We start from the raw sequence: 27,299 nt of genomic DNA, 5'->3' as shown, positions 1-27,299 counted from the left end.
GGATGCTTAATTAGTGCTCGTGTCGCATTTTTTCCGAGTGGCTACCGTGAACAGTATTTTCTCAATGCAGCTCTTATAGCTTTCTTAACAAGCTTGACCTTAAATGTCTTCGAACGATGAGATTTCTTACACAACAGTAATTGTATCGTAGTTTTTTCTGTATTTATGTAATAAAAACGATAACCAAGAACGATTGTTTCGGGCTGTCTCATTCTATTAGCTATTCAATTATGTTTTTGATAACATTTTACAGTTTGGTGTCGGGCGGTGCTTTTATAAGTGGCAAGTAAAAAAATAAATTCGAACAAATATAATTTGAAACAAATTAATACTACCGATTTGAGACGGTAACACATGAAGAGAATTAATACAACTTGGGAAAGATACTTTCACATATGCGTTTGTTATTCACATATGACATCCTACAAAAAATAACACTCTTAACAATATCATCTTTTAATAACCTTACCTTAACGAAGGTACAACAACTTGTCTCTAACCGAATGAAACGAATAAATATATTTATTAAGCATTATTTTTAAGCTGGAATGGCATTAACTATTTTTAATTTCATGAATCCACTTGCTGATATGATACACTCACAAACGAAATTCCATTTAGTATAGTAAAAAAGAACATACAATCAATTTTAGAAAACTTCCTTTATATTTGCAGAAATCACCATAAGGTAACGGTCTCTAAAGATCATGAGATGGTTTGGAACACGAGGAAAAGCTCTGCGCGGGAGCTTTATAGGAATAATGATCAAACTTTACAGGGTGTTCCGTGGAAAACGTTAACGCTACGGATTGACAAAAAATAAAAACACAACTTGATTTTCTTAGTTTTTATTGCCTTCAGAAGTTTACAGTTGAGATTGATAACTATTGGCTTATGTTATCTATCTTTAATTGCATCATATCATAAATATTTACCGAGATGTATCGCCTGAAAATTTATTTTGAAATTACAAACAACCGATTTTCAATAATACCTAACTGATGCTGGACCACAAGTTTGAAAAATTATATAACACGATTCCCAAAATTTAACCTATCAAGCCGTTATAAACTAGCACGATTGTTTTCTAATGCTGAATTTGGATGTGACGATTCTACATTCTAATTCTTTTTTTTTATTTTTTGAGCCAAAACGAGTGATCCAAATGGAGATGTAGTACATAGTATACAATCTTATTACATGAATTGACAGCATGAAGATTTATGCCCTTTCACAAACTCGGCTTTCAAATACAATTTTACAAGCAACAGCAAGTTTTAAAAGCGTTATAATTTATTTTCGCTTAGTTTATGGTCAAAGAAAAAGGAAAAACCAAATTTTCCAACTAAAAACTCTTACTTTAGTTTCCAGACGCCAAATATTTAAGTTGCTCGAAAACTGGACACAGGATAAATGGATCCATTTGAAAGAAAGATTTTTTCATTTTCAGCTAGATAAAGCAATTTCATCGCATTGGATAGGTCTCAACTAGATGGATAAACATGTCATTGAATGAAGGTCTCTTTTAAAGAGGACAATCATTTCTCGCAAATTATCGTTACGCCGACTGTCTCGTAAACAAAATTCGAGAACGACATGCAAAGCAGCATGTTAACCTAATCTGATTGTGCTGATATTTGTGGAACGAGTGCACGGTTTGCGTGATCCAGATTCTTTTTCCCCGAAACAAGCAGACTTTCCGATTCCGCCAGTACTCTGGACCAACCATCAACGCACTCGCACACACAAACGTTTGTGCTCGCGTATCTCCATATCACTGGTGGAAACTTTTCTCCACCCTGCGAAAGAAGCCGTGCTCAACAATGTACGCATTTACCTCCTGGCGTAGCTACATGAGCGATGCACTTGAAAGAAAGCTTGCTGCAGATGAAAACAGCCTCGCACTTGGCCAACAATGCAATTTACTGCGTTGCACCAGCCCCGGGAAGGTCATGGGAATCGCAGTGACAGAAGTGGTGGCGTGCGGGTCTTGCACTCGCTTCCATTCAATCTTTTCCCCCTGGCACGTGTGCTACCGATGTGACACACATTTGCGAAGCAGCATACATCTTGTGACAAACGGTCACGGACCTCAGGCAATGTGGAGGGGCTATCAATTTTCTTTAAATGCTTTTAAATCTCAACCATATTCCATTGAAAACGGTATGATATCATTTATTCGCAGCCAACATTTGTGCACCTTTTAGTTCATTGTACTGATGTTTGCTTTGTAAGACATCTACAATGTACATTAATTTTGTTTGCATGAATAATAGAGTAAGTGGATGGTTTTCTTATGTAGGTCTTTGTGCTCCCACTTTCTCGTTGCCAGTAGCCCATCGTTCAACGCTGACCCAACATTCATCTGCCCGCGTCACAACATATGCATCACAACATACAATTAACCGTTTCGGCGCATTCGTTTTTGATGATGAGCGAATCGGGCGAGGGAAAAGAAATGCGAGAAACGAAAGTGAAACATTAACGAAGAAAGAAAAAATAAACGAATCTTTAGGTTTGAAGAAAGAGGGACGAACAAAACGGATACAACACCGATGAGGATGAATCCACGCGTCCCGAAGACGAGTTGTGCAAACCCACCGGGCTTAGATGAATAGAAGAAAACCCAAAGAAAGAAAACTCTCGTCGATGAGCGATGTAGCAAAATGTTTAGAAAAGTTTGGACATGCTACTACCGCGCGGTAGCACGAGACCCGCACCAGCAGCGCCAGCAACCATTTGCTAATGCAAACAGCAATCAATAACTGGCCATCGCCCGGTTGGCTAGCTGGCCATCGATAATCGTGGATGCGCAGCAAGGAAGCCCGGAGAGGCAGAGCGGAGCGGAGTAGCTGGAGAAAATAAAAAGAAAACATGTGGATCGAATGATGGAAATGCAACCGGAGTGCAAATAGCCAGACTATACACGTAAAAACAAACTACATCATCAATCTGTGTAAATCGCTTGCACTAGGCTAACCTGGCTATCCGAGGTTGCGTGGAGTCTTTCAACTCCAGCTAATGAGTCCGTTGCGCAACCCAAACCGGGTGGTGGAAAGGGTCAAACTAATTAAGAGCAGGTCCACCTGTCGATATGCGGCGTTGAGCATAGTTCCAGCAATGAGGATTTAATATTTGTGACTTGCTTTGGAAATAATTCATTTATTTGTTTTTCTTTTGTTTGATTTGTTTAGCTTCATCTTGTCTCTGGTGAAATGCTTTCTTTGTCTTTAAATTGTTTATGCTGAAAACATATTATATATGCCAACAGTATCCATGTGCTTCATAGTTTCAAAAATAATACTAAACAGACTGAATTGTGCCCTTAACATCTGACTATTGATCTTGTTAATAATCAACCAGCCTAATTATCGATGAACATTTGATTCATTTGATTGTTATTATGTTTTACTAGTAAGACTGTCAAGTATACTGTCTTTGCTTGAATTATGTTTCAGTTATTATTAAAAAATATAAAACAAGCACATATGATCTAAGGTAAATCACTTTAAATAAAAAAGCATTTTAATGTAAGGTACATTTCACAAAATCGTTTCGCTCACCTCATAAATCGTTGTGAATCAAACTTGTTTGCAAGCGTCTATCGATTCTCGAATTGTACCAAGCCGACGATAGAATGTAGTTTTCCATAGGTGCGATGATCCCGATTGCAAAATAACTTCAGATGCTGTTGTTTTTTTTTAAGGCGAACCAAAAATCCGCAAACATGCACGTCACAGTCTCCGAATGGGGCTGTCGTTCGCGAGGAAACGAGTTGGAGATCGGTCGGAAGCTGTGGGCCAAAAAACCAAAAGCTTACAACTAGCGGATCTCGGGATGTGGTACGCTTCGCAGAAGGAGGCCACCTCGATCGCAACGGAAAGAACGAGAAAACAAAACATACACACACAGATACAAATGGTGCAATGCAATGTTATGTAAGCAGGTAGCCAGTGCACGTCTCAAGATGCGTTCCCATTGCGGGAAAAACGTTTCGGACGTCCCTCGGAGTGCGGCCAACGCCTGACCGGACCGGAGCGCAGCTAGTGGCGGCCAGGCTGGATGCCGGTTTTCCCGAGGGCGATGCCGGACGCTCGGCTGGCTGACCTCAATTGCGTTTCGGCGGGGACTTGCACGGGGGGTCGGCGCGGATGAGGAAGGGAAGGCGCAAACAAATGAGATCTTGATTGAATTAGGTGCAGCATCGCACGCTAGCGCTGCATTTGCACCTTTTAGTTTTGTGCCTGCCGTTTTCCGCCTGCGTTTTCCGCCTGCCTTCCGAGTTCGAAGCAGGACTTTTGGCCCGTTCTAGGCCTGTTCACACGATCGGTGCGGTGTAGGCTGCAACGCCGGGTGTAGGGCACGGCGTGGATCGGAATGCCTGCAGAATGCATTCCGCATGCCCGAAGTCCGATTCCCGGCCGGCTTGTTCCGCCGCCCTTTCGAACGATTGACCTCGGCCCCAGGAATTATTACGCTACGCCCTCCAATACACCCCGCCTTCTCGCGTTCCAGTGCCCCCAAACTGCTCCCTCCCCTCACTCCTCTCCCAGCTGCGCTCGGAAGGAAGCACCAGGAAGTGGTGAATTATTAATGCTCCCGCATTTATCATACGGCCGCCCTGCCGACAGCGAGAATGGCCGCGCAAGGAAAAGATTACGTACGGCCATATCATCGACGCTCGGAGCGCGGCTGGTGTGCAACGTATGGCTTGAAGTGAGAAGTGGATGAAGAAGAAAAAATGGGCAAATCTCCGCGCCGAAACCAACGGGACTGCTTGCACCGTTGACCGCTGACAAACGGCCTAAACCTTAGCCCCGGCTCGGCCAAGTCGTCGGGTGCGCGAAAACATCATCAGCGCCCGTATGTGCGATCCGTCGACACACTCGGCGTAAGAAGGGAGGCATCTTGCCAATTTTCACTTTTATTAGTATCCCCTCCGCGTCGGGATCATTAAAAAGCTACCCCCTTTTCCGGGCTTTGAAGTGCACCGTTCCGAACAGTTTTGTGCAGCGGCCCATTGGGCGTGTGCGATAAGCGTTGCTTTATTTTATTTTAGTTTTTGTTTGCTGCTTGCTGCATTGCAGCTCTTATCGTTGCATGCTAGGTACCGCTATCGGTACCGTTCGGCAAGTACTCCATCGGTTCTGTGCTGAATTATGAATCGTTAGTTGAGCGTGGAGGTAATTTCACTGCACCCGAAAGGTGAAGTTTTTTGCGAGTGGTTCTTCTTACATCAGAAGTTAAAACGCAAGATAGAATGTCATTATTCAATAATATCATAGAGATTCGTAATCGTGATCATGTAAGCATAAATATTGAACAACGAACTGTCCTTTAGTGACACGATCTCCCTAGTGGGGTCTGGTTTTTCTTCTGGTGCCCGAACGGTATATTGAAGATCGATTATCAACCGTAACCAGATCGGTTACCAGTAAAAAGGGAAGAATCATTGCAGTGATAAATAATAAAACAATAATGTGAGACATATTTAACATTTTATAAACATTTGATATGATTCTGGGAAGCTAGTTCTTTTTTATTTAAAGACTTTCCAATGTAAATATGCTAAGGATATTAGAGACAAACTCGTGGAAAATCGAACCATCTTCTTTTTTACGCGGGAGTATAATTACCATAATGAAATGCCGAAAGAAAGAGGCCTGGAAATTTGGCTATATCTTTAAATTAGCTAAATACCTCGAATGATCATACTCATTTGATTATTAAAATTTAAAACAAATCATATAATAACTGGTACACTCAGAAGCGGAACTGCCTCAGAAGCGGAACTAGACTGAGTAACGCGGGTGGCCCGAGATTAAAAGGTTCCTGGACCGAAAACTCAAAAAAAAGCCGGTGATTTTATTTTTCACCTGAATTTAACGCTTCTTTATGTAAAATTTGTCTTCATACTTATTCATATTGGTTTATGATCGTTAATTTTCACCTTCAAAGCCTTAACAGAGTATTTTTTCGCTTGCTTATGTCGGTATGTTCTTCCCGTATGACGCAAAGTGCCAGCAATTCACGAATCACCAGTAAACGTGAGTATTGAATGTCATGTACGATTATTTTTCTCATTGCATTCGCAATTGATTGCATTCAGTGAAACAAGTGGTAGAATTGATAGCAAATTCTGCATTCATATGACAATGTCGCAAACATGGTTAACGGATAACAAGCTCTTATGAAAATAAGTACAACTTTTATCTTTGGTATAGAAACATTCTGCCAATAGAACGGTCCGGAGGGGGGCCATGGAAAGTATTGATCCAACCCTGGCTACACTTAAAATTCGTAGCACAAAAGCACAAAAACTGCACATCATTTTAATCATAATCGGTATGTACACAAAAATGTATGTACATACACGCAACCGACCCTGCAGCTTACTTATCAGTAACACTTGTTTGTTTTCGACACACAGTTTTTCATAAATTTTACTGTTCACTATTCTTCGTTTAAATAATAGTTTGTTTTATATTCGGCTTAAATTATTACACCATTTAAAATTTAAGTTTCTTCAAACAGCAATATCGAAGTCCTATTCATTTAAACCAAAAGCTATTTAAAATGAGTAAAATTGAATTTTCTACAAACAATTGTTGCTTATAACAGAAAAATTAAATTTTACCCAGCAAAACTTTCATGCGATTATTTTTTATACATACATATTGCGGGTTATCAAAATAGATATGGTTACTGAATTACACCTGAAGCTATACCAAGAAAATGAAAGTGAAACACGGGGCGTGTGCCTGTCCCAACCAGAGCTATCGATTACAATTGCAACGAAAGTGCATTCGGTTAGCTTTTTTCAGCATCATGTCATTCGACCCTCCAAAACGGGTCCGGGTGCATCCGTTATGACACGGCTGATGAAATACGCCGGGGCTATCTTGCACCCGACCGCTTGAGTCAAATGCTCCCAACTCACTGTGTGAAGTATTCCGTTACCATTTCAGTTGCGTGGCGATCTGCAGCCGTTCGATTGAATTTCGATCGCACACCCACCAACATTGACGGCATGCAAATGCCGAAGATAGCGCAGCAAAAGGTCCCTGTACCTATCGGATTCCGACGGTGTTCGATGGTGCGCGGCTCCGACGAGTAGCAAAAATGCCAAACACGAAAATCGATCTGGGAGAGGGGGTGGGAGGGAGTGAATGTGTCCCGGTGGCGCCTCTATCTCGAAACTCCCATCGATCCACGTGCTTGCGTTGCGCCTCGAGGACGGGGTTGAATTTCGCCGCCCGCAGTCCACAACCGATGGCATGATTACTTTCGACATTTTCCCGTTCGCGCCGTTGACCTCGGACATCGGACATCCTCCCGCGAGGATCCCGTTAGGCGAAGGAAGAAAGGTGGTCAGATTTTCGGGCGGGTGAATAAAAAAGCCTCATCAAAAGGCCAGCGCAGCGATCAAATATAAAGCAAAGCCGTGTTCTAGAGCCCTACTAAACTTCAGACTTAGAACCCGCCGGGCACTCGGTTGGGCTCGTGATCGCTTCATCGTGTGCCGGGTTCGTGAAGGTCCGGTCCATCTCTCGCCCGTTTACTCGGTTCGACTCTTCACGACGACGACAACTTCGGAGGAAGATGATGATGATCCACTGAACCCGCTGGACCCCTTAATTGGGTCCCATTAGCTTCACTTAGCTTTTGGTTTATTGCTTTGCCCGGCACCATCCTCCTACGAGTACACGAAGCTTCCACGGCCACCATCCTTCCGGCCCAGCGTCTTTTGTTCTTGCGCCCCTGCTTCCGCGCTACGAACCTCTTGCAGGCAAATTTTTCCAGAAAAACCACCCAAATTGCCGTCTTCAGCTGGTCCGGTCTGCAGGATCGCACCACAACCCACCCACGGATAGAAGAAAGAACAGCCTCCTCCGTAGCATCCGCTTGCCTCCAACAATCGCACAGACACAAAAAAAAAACACACACACACACACAGAAGGGATGATCACTATCACGGAAACCCATCTCGCTAACATATCGCTAATAATTTGTAGTGGCTAAATGTGCCCAAACCGTTTAGTGGAGTGCAGCACGCCGAACCCCGCACCGGAAGGAAAAGGGCTAATGGCCGTCAGCCGAAGAGTTATGGTCCATTTAACATCGACGAAAGGTGGCCACCGCTCCCCGCCGGCGGAGTTGCTTGTCGGGAATGCGGGAAACACTTTACGATATCATAAGTAAATGAGCTCGAAGCGAGAGGATAAGCTGGTTTGAATGTTTTTAACTATGTTTTAATGGTATGATTTTAATCTGTTTTATTTTCAACTTATGTTTATTTGCCGAATCACTCAAAGAATAACCAAGCTCTAAAAACTATTGAACAACCCGGTTGACAGAAATTGACATTGTTGCTGGTACTATGTAGTTCCAGCAAGAGTCCCAGCAATCTGCCATGGAAAAACTTGCTGGTACTACATGACAGCTGCAAAAAATTTGAATTTTTGTCAACCGGGAAGATATCAACTGTCATTGCAAGTAAAACCACATGCGCAATATTTCGATTATTCGATTCTTTTCCTTTTGAACTGTTTGCTTCTTTGAAGAAAGATTACAAAATTTTGTATCTTTTGTGTTTAGCAAAACAAATGTTAATGTAAAACTATTATAAGCTACTATTATGCCCTTGAACATGAGCAATACTTCTTTAACTACCTACTATTTTTGAAGAAAATGTCAAATGCTCCGGATATATCAAAACATGGTATATTTGAAAACAGTTGTAATTGCAATCGTTATTCGTGTCGAAAGTAGAAATCTTAGATTCTTGTACAAATCAAGGGTAAAAATCAAAAGGTAGAAAACGAGTTTTAAAATACTTTTAAAAGTAAAATAAAGTCGAGTATAAAATAAAACAGCGTTGAGCGTTCTCCTTTATTATTTTGGTTTGGTACAACTGGTTTCAAATGACAAGTTTCGACGGTAATGAGCAGTTTTTGCTGAACTACTAAAACAATTATTGCGCTATTTAAATAGCAATAATTTCATGCTATTAAAGCATTTCAAACTAGTAATTTTTTTTTTTTTTTTTTTTTTTTCACGAGCTATATCGAAAACTGCCTGCTGGGGTTGATCCTCGCTGGTTTAATTTATTTAAAGTCTGCAGCACATGCCGAACCAGTTTTTGCAGAGTCCAAAACATTCACCATGCAGGACGCGTCTACCAGCTTCTCGCTGCAGGACTTTGGGTGCATTGCAACCCAGCCGGTTTCTGGGCAAGTTCAACTAGTTTACGATGGTCAAACCAACGCCTAGGCGACTGTCCTAGCCTGCTGGCTCAAGGACGAAGGCCGGTCAAAGCTTTGCTTTATCAAGACGGTGGTCTCGAGATGCTGCAGCGACCGCAGACGGTTGTTTAAAACTACTTCAGTAGAAGCAAAATGCAGTACAAGCAGCAGCACTTATGCTGATTTGGTACCATATAGGGACTTCCTGATTACTGCCATTGGCCGCAATCGATTGTTCGCACTATGTTTGCAACCGGGAGGATGTTGAATGCACAAAACAAGTCCCGACAAGTCGACAACAAGGAGGAGGCGGGGTTGGATAATGGTTGGATATTATAGGGATGCGATACGGACGTCCTTTGCATGTATTTGTATCAATCGACGCTTCCTTTTTAAGAACAAGAACGCTCTCGAGATTCACTTTCGTTTAAACATAAGCTTGGTTGAAGCAAACGTAAAAGGCAGTATTTCATTTTTGTCATTCAGACAATCACTTCGAACACTTTCGCCTAGTCGAGTCTATGACGAACACACGTGAAATAAAAGTGAACTCTTCTAAAAAGCTTACCCATGTTTTCCCCGTTCCGTGTCAACACTTTTCCCCGATTGTTTGCTGATCCGCTGGAGAAGTGGGAAACATTCACTAAAGATGTGATTGAAGTCCCAAGGTCCGCTCCCAAATTGACTCCACTTTAAATGCACACCGTCTATTACTAACAGCTGCTAGGCCCCTGCCCAAAGGCATGAAACTTTCATAAGCTACCGTTTTCTAGCGACAGCTTCTGATGATGGCATAAATTTGCCTACATTTGGCCACACTTCTGCCAAACAGCAATCACACCGAAAGGCGGACCCAACAACGCACCGTACAAAGCCATCGGTGGCGTCTTAATGAAGCTTCTTTACTGCTTTGATTTAGGAGAAAGTGCATCATTCAGCCACTTGGCAGGCGTTTGTAAAGGCAGAAGTTTGACGAAAAATGACAGAACGAGCAGGGGAAGCTAGGTGGGACAGAAAATCGCACAACACACAAACTGAAACATTCCCCCCGGACGAGGGAAGGTCTCGGTGATAGCGAAGCGAAAAGTGCTATAGAAACATTCGTCGACTTCAATGAAAACGTGCTTCGCAAAATATTTATATCCCCGCACAGCTTCCCATAGCCTTCGGGCCGTCTAGCTTCACCGCCGGTGGTGGCCACATCGTGACCCCGTCCAGGACTCGTCCTGTTCCGCTCGCAAACTGCCCCGCGGGTGCTGGTTCGCTAAATGTCATTTCCTGTGGCCGGGACGTCGGGACCGTCATGACATTTCATCCCGGCGAGGGGAGCCAAATTTGAAGACGATTTCGCCGAAGAAGATGGCCTCGCGATGCCGCAAACGCGATGGTTTGGGAAGAGCGAAGCAAAACAGAGAATAAAAAAACAACACACGGTGAAAACACGAAGAAAGTTTGCATGAGCCCAAAACATTGACCGGCTCCGGCGGATGGAGTGAATGGAAGAGCAAGAAAGAGAGAGAGAGAAGTAGAGTGTAAGAGATAGAGAAAGACCAACGGCTCGGCTGCCTAAACGCCATTAAAGACCTTTTCCCTCATTACTCATCACGCGGCAAATGCCGGCGCTGATAGTATGGCCGCCTGCCGAGCGGCGCTTTTCCGGTCCCCCTTTTCCTTTCCCGAGTGGAAGCAAACATAAATACCGTCCGAACGTGGACGGGTGAATATTCGCAACCTTGCACAATCCAATCGATGGTGGCGCGCATTTTCATTCCGGGAACGAAATTGTCTGCCGACGACATCCTTCTAATCGCATCGAAAGTGAGAGTGATCCCCGCCGAGCCGCGGATAAACTCGCGGCAGGTGCTCGCGGGTCAATGTTTTCCCCCACATTGACACATTGCTGGATTCGGCAGCGAGCGAGTTCGGGGGCCAATAAATATCAAAAGCCACGGGAACGGAGGCGCCCGGCAGCGTTTCCTTTACCACACACGGCGCAAATGCTGGACCAGAATTCAATTACTGTCCACTTAGGAATTCACCCACTGACGGCGCCGCCGCGGATGCCGTGCGTCGTGGAAAGCTGCGGGACGGAAAAGTGAACTTTCGACCATGAAATACGAAACCCCGAGGAAAGTACGCCGAAGCGATCATATTGTTTGCATGATTTATTAACAACAACGACAGCAGGGGGGCCTGTAAACAGCCTGACTAATTGATTGTCCAACTCCGTGCGGACGGCGTCGGGATCACGAACGGCTGCGATCGTGCTGTTGTCGCCAGCATAGAAGGGAAAATCTCCCTCGCGCACGCTGGCTCGCTCGAAGCTTGGCTGTGGGAAAATTGGATGAAAATCAAACAACTCAACAACCCAAACAACCACCCGGGTGACACACAATAATAAAAAAAAAAAAAAGAAACACAGTCCACAAGATAGCGGTGCCTGAGTTTTCATCCGGTGGATGGTTTTCCATCGGCAACAATCCACACCGGTATCATTGTCGGCCTTTCGATTCGGTGCTATTTTCACCCTCGTATTTTATTCGTTTATGAAGAAACAGTGGGCAACTTGCTATGGACAACTCGGAGCGGCACAAGTTGGACAATTTTAATTAGAACCTAACGCGGCGACGAAAAGAAAACGGGACGGTAAATTGAAACGATAGACGAGTCAAATAAAGATTTTTCTTTGGTGATTAGTGGGGAAAAGGTGCTGATTTCACTTTTTACTCGGCCGAACAGATTGTTCATTTTCATCTCTCTTTAAACTATGTAACCCCAAATCATAAATGTGCCATCTATTTAATCGAAAGTTAGTATTGCCAGAAATTGTGTACAGCTTATAAAAGTTTATTTGCCCTCATTGTTTTTCCAAGTATTAAAAAACTAAGTTTAATTATTATTAATAGAATGCCTGATTTTTGCTCTACGTTCCAACAATTTGCATTTTCGTATTTAAACCATCAAACGCACAGAATTTTTTCAACAAAGTGTCAAAATGGCGATGGGTTTATTTGAGTTTTTCTACCCACCTATTTATTTGTGAAGCATCATCGATTCATTTCAATAAATTCCAACCTCATCGATGAAAAGTTTTTCATTTAGAAGGTTACAACTATCAATTACAACAGAAATAATTTATTCCACATTAATATAACGATCATAAAACGTTCATTTATGTTTTTCTTTGGTCTTGAAAGTGAAAAAACGAATGAAAATGAAAGAAATACTAAGCAGCTTTGAATAAAGTAACGTCTAAGTTCTATCGATTGTTGACTCGCTTTCACGTTAGCATAGAAAAGGAAAAGTAAAAGGACTTCAAACACTCACATAAAGGGCTTTTCGGGAAGTTGTTTGTTAAAATATTTTATGTTTAGATTTTATCTCTAGAAGTTATCTTATGTCAAAAAGTGCCAATATGAACCATTCATGTTTTTTTAGTGTAACTGATTCGGGTTAAACGAATAATAAAGAATGAAAAATGATTTGTACAATCTTAAAGACATTTAACACAGCTTTGAAGTTGGGATCGTTTCCGCTTCAGTGAGGCGGCGAAATTGTTAAAACACAAAATAAACAAAAAAATTGGGCCAAACATCACCCAGGCGGGTTTCCATTTCGGCAGAACGTTCGTGATCATGATCAGTTCGAAAACTTTCAATTTCATCCACTTTTGCTTTCCATCAATCGGGCCGACGCCCATTTCCTGGGCGTTCGGAGGTTTTTGATTGTTTTCTCGCGCGCTTTTCTAACGCGATATGGTTTTCCTTCACACGTATCACAATCTTCGAGGCGGAACGACAAAAGTGAAAAAATCAATTTCCCCGAATTTTTCAATCAGCCGTCGAAGATCGAACGATGCGCCCGGCCGGCCATCCCAACTCAACCGTTCAGCTCCGTCTCGGCTGCGGGTGGGCAGCATTGGTTGGTTAGGTTAGGTTTATTTGCCATAGCCGATTCGGTCATTCTAAGACCGTCGTATGGATCCATCAAATCAGGTGGAATGGTGTTCGCTTCGGATGCCCGTTAAAACAAAAACCGGTGAGAGCTCCATCAGTGTGAAGTTTAACCATGTTTTGTCCCAACCAGTAACATTTTAGTTCGAGCATCGCAAATCTAACCCAAGGTTCAGCGTTGGGCTATACTCATGCAGATGAGCGGGCGCGACTAAAGCCTCGTCCCAATGTCAGACAGAATTAAACTGGCACGCGGTTTGGATGCGCGCTGCTCGATGAATATGCAAATCGGGAGAGTTTTGTGTGTGTTTGTCTGATGTTTCTGGTGTGCCATACTGTTAAACCCCAACAGCGCACTCGAGCGACCCTCGGCATTGCTAATTCGTATCCGGTTGCAAACGCGATCTCATGTCACACCGAAGCATGTCGACCGCACGATTCGAGGCTTCTGGAGCGGTGTCTCGATGTTTCGTTCTAATTGTATCGTGTTTGAATCAATTAAAATGTCCTACAGGCAAAGAGAGAACTCGCGATCAATTTCTGATGCGGAAACGCGTTCAATTTCTTGATACTCATAATATGTTAATGTCAACTTCACTAAAACTGAGAAAACTCAATCCTTTATCACTCACCCGAAAATTTCAGCAAATCACTCTGAAGCCGCTTAACCGGTTCAATGCATAACTCGGCATATGCCACGTTTGTGTTTGCCATGAAATGTCGGTTGTTTGCACGAATATTGACACTGTCCATCAACACTTTCTTTCTTGCATTGGATGTATTTTTTTCCGTAACCTCAAAGTTCTTCCCAAAAACCCAACATCTTCGTAGCGTTTGTTTATTTTGATGAAAGTTCCAATACTGACGCATCAGTCTAGTAAACAATTCATTAACAGGTTACTTCAGCGATGAAATCCTAGCGCTTCGAAACAAACGTGTCGAATGATGGATACGAAAATTTTTCCCAATTCAAAACTAATACATAAGCAAACCTTTAAGTCACAGTCAATCAAGTTCCAAAAAGTTACTGTTATTGAAACTTTCCTAAGCAATGTAGACGGAGACAAATAATGTTGATTAATCTGTAATTATCAAAAATCTTTTTAAAAAAAACATGGCACTGGTGGTATTTCAATTCGATTTTACATTCCGATCCGATAATCATGATCGTTGCATTTTAGAAGATGAAAATTGAAGAGTGGTATAATTTGAAAAATAAACTGCTTAGAACTGGAGAATGATACAACAACAAAACCGGAAAAAAATATTATGAAAATTATAAAAACTTACAATAGTGAACATTGTTAAAGATGCAAAAAGTAGAACACAAAGTAATTGTAAGACAATTAAACATCCAGGATATGCAAAAGAATGATATTTACAATCTTCCGTTTCTAAAGGATGTTAACATTAATATTAACATGAAAAAGATGTTAAAAAATACTATGGACAATGAGACGGACCCGACATAGTAAGAACCGAGATCGTATTATTTTTTTACAATGAAAGACACTTATTGACAGCTATTATGTATGTGAAATAAGCCTCTATTAATATCTTTTTCATAAAACAAATGTAATTTTTATGTTTTGTTTCTAATTTTAACATTTAACGAGATCCAATAAAACACCCTGCTATTTGAGTACCTGTTTTCCATGCGTATTCCCGTTGCCCATTTCTTCCGTCAATATTTACACCTCCCCCTGCAAGCATGTGAATGATCGCCGATGACAATGATCCTATGCGCCATGCTCGCACAGCCACCCATTCATGGCTTTACAGCTTGAAAAATGAAACGATCAAATAGTTGCCCATTGCCAACCGCGAGCCCGGGTCCCACACCGCGGGCCATTCATACTTATCTCCCATTTGACACTCTCGGATTGGCGGCGCGAGTTTTTCCCGTTTTCATCGAGCTTTCTATCTGCCCAACCATCGGTAGATGATGGCTGAAGGGGTTGCCGCGGCGGTGGTACGGGCGACACCAATCTCTCGCTCTCTCCTCCGCACCTGATAAGCATCTCACACCTCGCGCACCGTTCGAGCATTCGCGATTCCACGGAAATTATGCTCACTCTTCGGGTTTTTCGGCGCAAGATCAATCTTTCTTTCGCCGTCTCTCGCTCTCCTCGCAGTCAGCCTCGAGGTTCTCACCTTTCTCCGTCGATCGCGCTCCCTTTGCCGATGTTGCCGGCCCGCTCGCACGCTCTTCGCCGGGCCGCAACATATCGCGTCAAGTGGATTCACGCGATCGCGCGCGGCTCGCGTTGGTCGGAGCGCACGATGCGCCTTCAGTTTTCCTCTGGCAGCCCGATGGTGTGCATCGCCGTACGACGCACGATCGGCCCACCCTCGCCCTCACGAAACTCGTCCCGCGTGCCGTGGCTGTTCGCCCGTTTCGCTGCGAACCGACTCTTCCTTTCGCCCAGCGCCCAACGAGACGAAATCACGCGCCGAATTCCCTTCTTTTTTGTCGGTTTATTTTTTCCCCTCCCGGGCCCGGGCCGGGATCGATCGCGTTCGAGAAAAGAGACGCTGTGTGTGAAAGTGATGTTTTAGGAAAGTGGTGGCGACCCCGTGTGCAAATTGGCGGCCTCCCCTTTCGCCCCGGCTCCGGAGGCATCTCGTCGCCGTTCGGGAGTAACCGTGCGTATCAGGGCGGACCTGTGTCGATTTTCCGATCCGACCACTTCTGCGTGACTGTGTGTGAAGTGCGAGAAAGTGGTGTTGTGGTTCAATTTCGGGTTTATTTCGTTACAAATGTAACGCTTCGCTCGCTTTTGATGGTTCTTGATTTTTCGACGTGACAGTGTGACCACGGTGTGTGTGTGTGTGTTTGATGTAGCCGAAAAACCACGTGCTAACCAGCCGCTCACGAGTTCTCAAAGTGGCTCAAAGTGAAGAATTTTCCAAACGCCCAGGCAGGTGCCAGTGACGGTGAATCTCGTCCGTTCGGTTGTGCTCGATTTTCTTACATCTTTTCCGATTAACGATGAGCAACTCTGGATAGTGATTTTGGGGTGTGAAAAGTGAAAACTGCTTGAGTGGAGTGTGGAGCAAAACAAAAAAAAAACAAAACGACATCGAGTGAAAGGACAACACGATGGAGTCCAAGACGGAAGTGCGCTCGAAGCCGATCCTCAGCCCGACGCGCTCGCTCGACGAAGGCTTCGAGAGTGACCCGGACCGAATTTCGACCGATTCGGAGCTCGCGACCGCCCAGCCGACGCCGGCCTTCGACGTCCTGCAGCGGACCGATCGCGATGGCGTCCAGCACACACAGATCGCCCGGCGGTCCGGCACGAGCGGAGGCGCGGAAAGCAGCCCGCTGCCGGCCAAGGACAGTGGCCCCGAGAGCATCATCTGCCTGGAGGGCGAAATCGAGAAGGAGCTGCGTACCAAACTCGAGAAGACGAGCCTCGGCCGTCCCCCGACGGGTCTGCCGAAGGTGGCCGGTTCGGCCCCTTCCGGTCAGCAGATGCGCTACCGGAGGATTAAGACGCGCGCACCTCCACCCCCGATCGGCTCGTACTACTACCAGAAGCGGTCCGCCTCGGTGGACAGTGTCAATCGGGGCGCGGGGAGCGGGACCGGCAGCATGGGACCGGCCAGCCTGTACAATCTCGGCCACACGGAGCACGGCAGTTCGGTGAACCTGCACCTCGATCTGGCCGCCTCCGGTCCCGCCAGCGTCTCCGTGGCGCCACCGGGACACGATGTCCTCGCCGGGCGCTTCGTGCGCGTCACGGTCGACCCACGACACCACCAGCCACCGCTCGCCTCGCTCAACCAGTACCGGCTGGCGTCACTCTCCACGAACAACATCTACAAATATTCTCACGCACCGACGTCCCTGGCCGGTCACTACCACCACCACCACCAACAGCAGCAGCAGCAGCAACAACAGCAGCATCTACATCCACACCACCCACTGTCCCATCCACTTTCCCATCACCATCCATTCCACCACCATCACCATCATCAGCAGCAGCAGCATCAGCAGCAACAGCAGCAACAACAGCATCACCTCCACCAGGCGCAGCCACATTCCCTGCATCACCATCTCAGCTACATCCCGACGCCGGTTTCGGCCAGCTCGGGCTCCGGCGGCAGTAGCAATCGCAACCATTTATACTCATTACCACCACAATACGGATTAACGGCGACCATGGCATCCGGCGCATCCGCACAGTGCGCCGCCGCCGCAAATTCCGCCTCCCAGCAAAACGCAGCCGCAGCATCGGCGGCGGCGGCATCGGGCGCGGTAGCGGGATCGCCCGCCGGAGCAGCGGGCAGGAATTATCAACATTTCAATCATGTTCCGGTTTGCTGGACCCAATCGATACCCAGACAAACGCGAAGGTAAGCCCGAATCCGAGCATTGCACACGTTCCCCAGCCCATACCCGACCCGGGCCGGCCATTTCACCTGCACTTGACTCCGGGGCCCGGGAACCAATTCCGTCACGAACGCGAACGCGGGCTTGCATACAAACGATCGTGCGAGCGACCCCGAACGGGGATAAAATCGGCGCCGGTCTTCAGGCGAGTTTTCACAAAGCGTCCGTCCCGGGCGGTAATCCGGTAGCGACCGTTTCGATGTTGCCCCGGTTTGTTTGTGTTTTTTTGTGCTTACTATGTCGCACGCGCGTACGAGCATAACCCAAATTTCGTGACCACACGTGCACCTACACTCGGCTCGACTCCCAAACACCCACTTTACGCAGATCAATGCGTTGATAAAACCAATCACGAGAAGCTCTTTTTAATGTGAGAAAATTTCCTTACCTCCATGCTGCATCGCGAGCAGGGAATGGAACCATTTTGCTTTTCGTTCCCGTTTTCTTCCTTTGCCCGGTTTTTTTCCTCCTACTTTGTTTGTGGCGGTAGGTCGTGATCGAATGATTAGCACCCCTCGGCCGAGTTCACTCTCGCGTCAAACCTGCACACAACTTGGGCCATATTGTTACAATATGGGCCGCTACCGTGGGGAACCGCTGGCAACTACCACCACCACCGATGGTGGTCCATTTTCAACCTTGCCAGAGATCTTTTTGTGTCGCGCACTCAAGGGTAAACATTTCTCGAAACGTAACGTGATAAACAACTTTTCATTCCCTCCAGGAGGGAGCTGGCCTGCCAAGGGCTTCCCTGAGGCACGGGGTGGGAGAGTAAAAACACCCCAAACAGCCCACAATTACTCGCTTTTATTCACGCCAAACAGCTAAATGGTAAATAATTCACTTAGCAACCTGCGGGAACGATTTCAAGGACCGATCTGATCGCGCACGGTACGTATCGACCCTTGCTGCCTGACGACACGATGGCGACGCATTTGGCGAGAGCTCGTAAATCTTTCCACTCGACCACGTGACATGGGCTCTGATGACGACGAAAAAAAAGGCCAAGAAAACAAAAAAAGATGAGTCGATCACAATCGTCAACAGACGGATGTCTATTTTTCGCATGCGTCAACAGCTTCTGGTCGAGAGGAAAATTCCAACACTTGGCTACAAACATGGTATTCCTCCGCACGAATTAAGCGTTCATTAGAGGTATCACGCTCGGGCGACAATCGCTTCCCTCCCGCAGATCCCGAGAGTCGCCAGAAAAACAACCCAAGCTATTCTGCACACTCGAGAACCGGCCACTTTGCCGCAGACCACACCGTTCGCACAAGGCGCATCGATTTGGTGCCCGCGGGGTTTTTTTCTTCTAACGTTTATGGCACTGGCGTTGGTCAATAAAGCAGTGAATTATGTGCGGCTCCGCGCGGCTCTGACATGCTGTCTCCGAAACGCAACCACTTACACCGCAGCCAACGTTTTTCTCCCCGTCGAAACGCTTCCAAAACGAAATTATACGCAAATCGCCGGACGAAAGACTTCACGGTGACATCAGGCGACGAACCTGCTTAGAGATTTTGTTTTGTGACACTTGGAATATTTGTGGGCATGCGCGTCGGTGTGTGCGCGTGTGGGTGTGCGTGTGTGTATGCAGTATATGAGAATCCAAAAATGGAATTGTGCGTGTGCTGGTGGCATTTTGAGAATCGTAATTCGTCGTCGACTTCGACATCGGCAGCATCTTCATTGGAATTGGCATTTGGAGATGATTCAAACCTTTGCTATAAGGGAAGGGAAGCAGACATTGCGTGTATGCAAAGGTTAATCTCTCGACTGTGTAACATATTATTGACATATTAACGATTTGTTGATCATGACTTGATGTAAAACAATTTACATTTATTTATTTGGAAATTTTTAAAAGAGACAGCGATTGCAATTCAATTATTAAAAAAGGCAGTAGTATCGCCCTTCAATTTTTTTATGATTTTTTGTTTTTGACTGTATATTTTTATTGATCGAAAAAAATGTGCACCGAATTTTATTCACTTCACTTTTAAATATTTACACCAGCAGAATCTGCTAATCTTGAAAAATCATCTCAAATCAAATTATTAATGATAAACAAATCTACTGTCCGTACCCGAGATTTTCGTTTTTCATTTCAATAACTCTCGTTTTCGTTACTTCCCTTCTTGCACGGGATGCCACCACATACCACAGACAGCTTCCCACGATTTTGGCAGCCATTCTCAATTGGGTTGGTTTGTGTGAAACATCCGAAACCCTTAAACGATATGCTTATTTGGCCACTCCGTGCCATAATCGGTGTGTTCCTGTGTCCGCCCCCTTTCCCCTTGGCAGGGCTCCTGGCATCGGTCCCCGTTCCCTAGCATGCTGTCAAGGGCACCTTCCTTCCACCGGCCGATCGTGCCGGCCGATAATTGCCATCGCTCAAAACCCTTGAGGGCAGGAGCGGCAAGAGAAGAAAACTAAAGAAAAAACCAAATGCTCCAAACATCAGAAAACGGTTGGCCTCCCTCCAATCTCTCCCACTCGTCTGGGGAAAGATCTCCACACTCATGCAAGCGATGCGAGCGCCTCGGAAGAAGAGAGCGCATTCGCGTCGACGGCGGAGAACGCAAACATGGTCAAGATGGGGTCCCGGCATGCTGCGTCGATCGGACCGAAAAGCAAACAACTTTTACTTTCACGGCCCAAAGCGTCCGATTCGATCGATCGCGTACGTCCCCGGCCATCGCCAGGCCGCTGTACAACCCGAAAGGAACACGCTGCAGGCATGCGAGCTCGCAAACAGATGGAGTGAAATTTGTACAATAATTCCACATCAGTCATACGGTTCTGCAATGCATCACTGGCCGGTCCGGCGATGGCATGCTAATGGTGAGACGGGGGGCCATATTTATTGCCATACTCTTCGGCGGCAGTGGGACCCCGCGCGCACGCACAGATCAATTTTGTAATGTTTTTCTCGGACGGAAGGTAAACTCATGTTTTGGTTCGGCCCGCCTCGTGCGATAGTTTCTATCCAATTGTTTAATTTACAACCGTAACCTGGATTTCACTCGATCATCATCGAGCATCAGAAGTGGAAACCAAACGCCGTCGAGGGAAGGAAGGGAAAAAACACCACCACCCATCGCCATCCAACCAAAACACGAGAAATAATAGCAAAAAATTGAAACCTTTGATTGTCCGGATGGAATAACACGAACCAAACAAAATGGAAAAGGAGCTAAACTCGATCAGGTGAGCAAATTATTCGGTTTTGCCTGCGGCACAGCTGCCCGACTGGGTTAGGATGGATGTTTTCGAAGGGAAAAGCGTGCGAGATTCCGAGATTGGCGCCCAGGAGATGAAGTGGAAATTAAGGAGAAGAAAAACCAACTGCACCGCGAGCAGAACAGCCGAAATCGAGTGATAATTGGCGACCGGCCGGGTGGGCAGAAGATGGGTTGAAGATGTACGAAATTTACACACAATCGACACCCGGCCGGGGCGCAGAAAGCACCGAAACACGGTAGTTAGTGCCACGAGAAACCCATTAGTGGCCGTTTTTCTACCGTTCACGGCGGTTTGTGGCCCGCGCGAAAAACGAGGGAAATTTCGGATGATTTAATGAGAAAAAGTGAAATTAGTAGGTACACCGAAACATCCTACTGCCCGTTTTCGATTTCGTTCGAACGCTTCTAGGGGAAACGATCCATATATTTATCTTGTTGATTTCATTTTGTAAGCGCATGGAATCGTCACAAACACTTGAACATACTAATTTTGATTTTAAAAACGTATTTTTGTATACTCTCCAAAATAATATAAATAAGCTTTGGATGATCTTTTATTTAAATGTACCTTCTTATTACTTTTCATTCATCAATACGTGCTTATTGCATTTCAATAAATGATAAGTTTAAAAATCAATAAGGAGTTTGGAAATTAAAACCCCTCGTTCAAAAAGTGTTTCACCCCGCGTTGCAGTTATGGCCTTTAAACGACTGTTTAAAATTTGTTTATTAAAAACTTCATTCTACCAAAACAAAGCAAAATTGACCAATCAGAACTCAAGCAGCAACGAAAAACGCTGTCATAAAAAAAAATCGCGTATTGCAAAATCGCGTTTATCGAGTATAGCGGGATCTACTGTATAAAATACTTTTTTTTGCCAAATCAGCAGAATAGTCGTCTTCCAATCGCCTTTTTTTCTAAAAGTACCTTCATCAATTCGTTATAAATGTTTATATTTTCTCTAAATCGTATCTGTTATGTTGTTGTTGAGTTATTGCAACGAAAATGGATGGAATGGATTGTTCTAACGTTTTGAACCACCATCGATTTAAGTGCTTGCAAAGTAGCAAACGAGACGTTGTTTTCCCATTACCACTTATTTTTAAAGGCTTCAAAATGCATCAATGCACGGAAATCCAGCTGACGCGGTACTTCCCGGTGAAGTAAAAGTAAATGGTCGCTCGCAACCGGTCCAGTCCTCGACGCGTTTGATCCTTCCCGAAACGAGCTCCACTCGCTCCGGTGGTCGCCAAACAGCGACAATTTACTTCCCAACGTCCCGCCAGCAGATTTCCGGCCGTTGTACCCCGGCCCACCCCGGGCGCAGCGTGGCGTGTCTGTTGTTTCCTCATTCCGAGCTTATTAACCGGTTGGATAAGAGCGTCACTCGCCCGGGTGCCGGTTGTAAGTCACGAACCGATATGCATACGGTGGTAAATTTGTGGCCAATCGTCTGCCCGAAGCTTGCCGTAGTCTCGTAATAACGCTTCCTTTCCCACTTCCCTTCAATCACAATCAGCGACGGGTTTCGCTGCTGAAGAGTTGCGGCTGGGAGCCAAAGCACATGCACACACTAATCTATCGTGCGTTGCATGCATGGCATAAGCAAAAATTAAGTGCACAAAAAAAAGATCCCCACATTCCTGCGCCTCGATGCTAAGCAACAAAATTATCATCGGCTCGTGACGCACTCGCGCTTGGGGGGAAAAACAACGGGGAAAATGCGGGGAAATTCAAAACAACCCGGGGAATGCAAGTTCGTAAAATAATTGCAACGTTTAGCGATTAGTTAGCCCGGCGGTTTCCCTCCAACGACCTCCAGCACCGTCGCGTCGGGATGTCCAGCACAACAGGTTGCTGGGGGTATTTTAGGATGTTTTTCATTTTTTACCCTTTTCCCAACCACCATCACTCTCGATTTGCCCAAGAAGAGTCTGCAAACGGAGGGGACGCAAGCCAACGCAAGAGCCCAAGAAAAGAAAAATAAAGTGTAAAAACAAAAACCCACCCCGTAAACCTGAAAGTAAAAGTTTTTCCGCCATGGTGACCACCACTTGCCGCTTCTTGTGAAGAGCTGTTGCTTTCAAGCCTTCCTGTAGTCTTCCCTCCGGACCCCGCGGCGTCCCGGTCGAGCGAGATCGAAACAGGGTTCGCTATGGTTTAGCGCTGGCAGAGGAAAAGCGTTGGAATCGAGGCCTCGGATCTTTCACTTGGACGCAATTCCAATTTCTTTCGGCACAGGATTCAATTTCGTATCGCGCTGCAAAATCGTCCAATAGAACCTCGCCTCGCCTCGCTTACGTAATCTTCATTTCGCGCGATATTATTTCACACACGGGAAGTCGCGAGTCGGAGGTTCGGGCCCGCCTAGGTGGATACAATTCCGGTTCCATTCCACTTTTCGGGAAGTGGCGTTTTTTTTTCCTGTTCAACTCCACTCGATTCGTCGTTTGCGTCGCGGCTAGGACGGATTTTTGGACGACCAAGCAGCGCAGCAGCAGCACCGGTTTTATGCAGGCGAAAGTGTGGAACCGCCTCCCGATGGAGTGGACAAGACGGAAGAAGGAGAAAACGAAAGAACGTCAACGGGTTATCGGAAGCGGCGTCATAACCGGTTCCGCTTCGCCCGGTAACGGTTGTTCGGTGGCGATTTGGTAAAAAATAGTTACATTCTCGTACCCGGACACAAATACACCTTTCGCAAAGGGAATAAAATCGACCCCAACACGGCGGAAAAGAAGCATTATGTTACATCAGATGTTTTGCATGCCTACTCAAGGTATGATATATTGGAATGGTTTTAGATGTGGTTTTACACCGAAAACCACACCCATGTTTAGCAAAACAAACACACTCGTGGGTGTGGGTGAAATTTCCCAGCATCATCTTCGCCCACACGAACAATGAGCCATCCAAAGGCCCATTAAAAATTATCATTTGGATACGTTCTAATCTAAACCATCAGCGACGATCGCTATCGTGGCTAATTGTTATGCTCCGTCGGGAAGCAGGCGACCACGAGCCTCGTATTCAAATGGTTCGTCCACATCGGAGCTGCTGATCCGTTGGCCCTTGGCCTATCGCTCACCGGCAGTAAAAAAAAAAACGGTGCATCGTCATTTCTCGTAATTAAACCCAGGACCATCCGTTCACACGACCGTCCTCGTCTTCCCCCGAGACCCCTTTGCGCGGGTTAATTATAATCTCTAGCCGTGAGGGCTTGCATTTTCACCCGGGCTTTACATAAACTGGTAAAACCTATACGAAAATTACACATCATTACGCTTAAGCTCAGATAAAGTGATATCGTACCGGCTAATTAATTGCATTCGCTAGCGCTGGCGGTGTGATTGGATTCTTTCTGAATTCGCACATTTCCGAGGGACCCGCTCTGCGCATGCCGAGCCGATGCCGGTGAACCGCGACGCCCGAATCGTTTCGTTTCTAATCCGACTCAGGAAACGCCACACGGTTCCGTTGCGCAGGATCCTACCATCTTCCATTCTAGACACGCGATCTTCGCTATTTTAATTAGCATTCCTTTCGCGCTGGCCACGTTCAAGGGAACAATTTATTGGCTGGCCTTGCACTCCAAATTGCTCGTACGGTCGCCGAATGGCGTTCCATTGGCATGGTTCGATTTGGTCGCTTTTATTGCACTTATCTGCGACGCGCGGCACGGTCCGGGTGAGCGTTGCGGGATCCAAATGTAGGCCAATTCACGCCGGGACGGCTCGGGAACTGTTCGAGGTGCAGTTGATGGGATGTTTTGTGTGATCTTGGTATTTATTTTGCCTCAGTCGATCGAATATTGCGAGTCGAAACAGGAAACTCGAACAAATAAAGTCAGGCAAAAGATTCTAACCACGCCAAAACGGTTTGCCTTGTGGAAGGAACCTAAAAGTATTAATAAACAAAAAGGAAGTGGTGAACCTAGAACGTCATCATTTATATTGACTCCTTGAATTCTACTTTTAGTCATTTAAATTTATCAGTGATTTAAGAAGAATGTTTAAATTTCTAATTTTTATCAAATTGAAATTGGCCCTGAGGGTTTTATCGATCTTTGAAAGAATGAATTTTCTTGTTTGTATTTTCAATGTTTATCAGTTCATTGGCAATTTCAATTATTTAACAACCAAGGTTCAAAATATAATTATTTATTTTCTTAATACGTCTTCATTCAGTGCAGAGATCAGGAAAAGACTGATGTTTTAGGTTGAAGGTTATGTTTGTAATGATTGCTGTAAATAATCAGCTAGTTAAACTATTATGTAGAATCGCATACGGATTCGTTTATTTAACCATCTTTTTATTTGCCGTTTATCGTTCATTTTCGATTAGTTGAATGCATGTGTCAATCGCTCATCGTCTTAAAAATAAAATGGTCGTTATAATCAAGAAATAAATGGTTGAAATAAGTGGTCGTTAGAATCAGTAAAAACGATCGTTACTTTTCCAGGCTAAATTTCAGCTCCGAGGTCTATGAAAATAGGCAATCTATTATGTTTAAACATCGAAAAATTTAACAAATCCGTATGCGTCATGAATCATAAAAAGAATAATTTACAGTTATAGAAAGCTAAATATGCCCCATTAATATGTTTAACTCATTTCATATAAATAAATATTTTTGCAAATATAGCATGGGAGATATTACATATAAATACATTGTTACCCTCACACAAGTTTTAGTTTTACTTTTGAATATATTCATCAATACCATCAATCAATTCTTATGAGTTTCAATGAAACATGTACAACCTTTCATTAATTATGAGATATATTTAAATCAAATTTAATCTTTTACAAGCCTCCTTCAGTTTAGTCAGTTTTATTGTTTACTTTGAATATTTAACACGCGATACTTACGTTACAGATCAATTTGTAAGATTTGGAGCAGTAGTTATCCAACCAGTAATGTTTTGCCTTCTTCCCAGTCACGCCAGGTTTAGCTGTCCCTCATAAAATTAAAAGCTTTTCCAGAAATCCTACATTTCTTTTCCAACCGATGATGTAAACGATTCCCCAGCGCACCCGGCAGCATCAGCACCTGTGCGAGCACTTACCCGCTTACCTACTCTTTGCAGCCAAAATCTCGATACAATCTACGTGCGCAAATGCTTAACCCTTTCCGCGTTCCTTATCAAATCCCAGCCATCACACCTCGTTGGTGTGCGCATACCCGGCAATGGCGGCCCATTTGCAATTGCACTCCGCGGAGCGCATACGGATTCGTACTTCCCCGTTTTTATTGTGCTGCCAGTTGCCGGCTCGACAGGTTTTTGTTTCTGTGTTTTTGTGCCTTCCGGGGCCTGTTCTCTTTTCAGTGTATTGTGTTCGTTTTTTTCTGTTTTGCTCAAAATGTTAATTAGTATCCAGATCGTCTTTCCAGCACCAAGCCCCACCAGGCCGGGCGGTGAATATCGTTATCGTTCGAGGCAAGCTTGCGAATATGCGTTCGGTTTTGTTCGCATGCAAAAGGGGTGCCCGGTAACGCCAGCACCCCTTCCGTGTCATCGCTGAAATGAAAGGTGAATCTGGCCCCAGCTCGTTGCTCGAACGAGGACGGGAAGGGTCAGGCATGTACACATCATTCGACCTACCCGGTCCACTCCTTTCCACGAAGGTGCCGGGTTTCCGTGATGATCCAATTTTTGGCTGACTTTTCCCCCTTATCCGACCGACTCGATCGCACCGCATCTAGGCATCGGGCTTCTCCGGTCCCGAAAGCGATCTCGAGGAAGTGGACAGCTTCATTGTGCCCTCACGAAAAAAGATGATACCGAGCTGAGCGCGTCGCTCGTCGCAGCGGATCATGAGAAACGAAAACATAAGACGTCCTCCCCATTGCAGCCACTTCCACCAAGTGGGAGATGTTCACTAAACGAACATTCACCACCCTCGGGCGGGTAGGTGGGTGGAACCCTCGGGCAAGGGGAACGGACACGGAGGGAAGGGGCAAGGGGAAGGAAGGAACGACACGAAGATGCTCATTTTTGCACTCTTCTCGGTCGCCGGTCTGCGTCATGTTTCGTGATGTAATGGAAGAGAAAGGCCCGGCCATTTACGCCCGGCCCAAAAAAAAAACATATCAACATTGTACGTAGCGCACCGCAAGGCGCTCTCGTAGCCGAAATGTCGCGACATTTGCTGGGTTGATTTTCATTATGTAGCGTTTATCTTTATGGCTCGAGTATAAATCGCACCCAATTGAACCAGTTTATTCCTCAAATGTCCAATTCGGTTATGCAACGAATATTTTGCAATCACGTTTATGATCAATATTTAATTTAAATCGATCTTTTCCGTTCACACGTTTTAAACATCACCAGATTGAAGGTGTTTGTTTCTAATCACTCACTTTTTATTCGCATTATCTCCTTGAAAGCTGTTGCCTTCTATAAGTCATCCAACAAAGATGGTTATCACCGTAGGCGCTCTATTACG

General features: G+C 45.2%; 1 protein-coding gene across 1 annotated transcript in view; it reads left to right on the top strand.

Moving 5' to 3' along the window:
• Window positions 1-16,301: 16,301 nt before the first annotated feature.
• The window catches only part of LOC131288544 (protein disconnected-like), a 37,947-nt gene continuing 26,949 nt past the window's right edge, over window positions 16,302-27,299 (top strand). The window contains exon 1 of the mRNA XM_058317684.1: window positions 16,302-17,560. Within this exon, the coding sequence (XP_058173667.1) occupies window positions 16,302-17,560 (1,259 nt within the window). The remainder of the gene's footprint in view (window positions 17,561-27,299) is intronic.

This window comes from Anopheles ziemanni, chromosome 3 (assembly GCF_943734765.1).
Source record: "Anopheles ziemanni chromosome 3, idAnoZiCoDA_A2_x.2, whole genome shotgun sequence".
In the NCBI taxonomy this organism is placed as follows: Eukaryota; Metazoa; Arthropoda; class Insecta; order Diptera; family Culicidae; genus Anopheles; species Anopheles ziemanni.
Note: the sequence above shows the minus strand (reverse complement) of the source record. Positions and strands in the feature narration are given on the sequence as shown.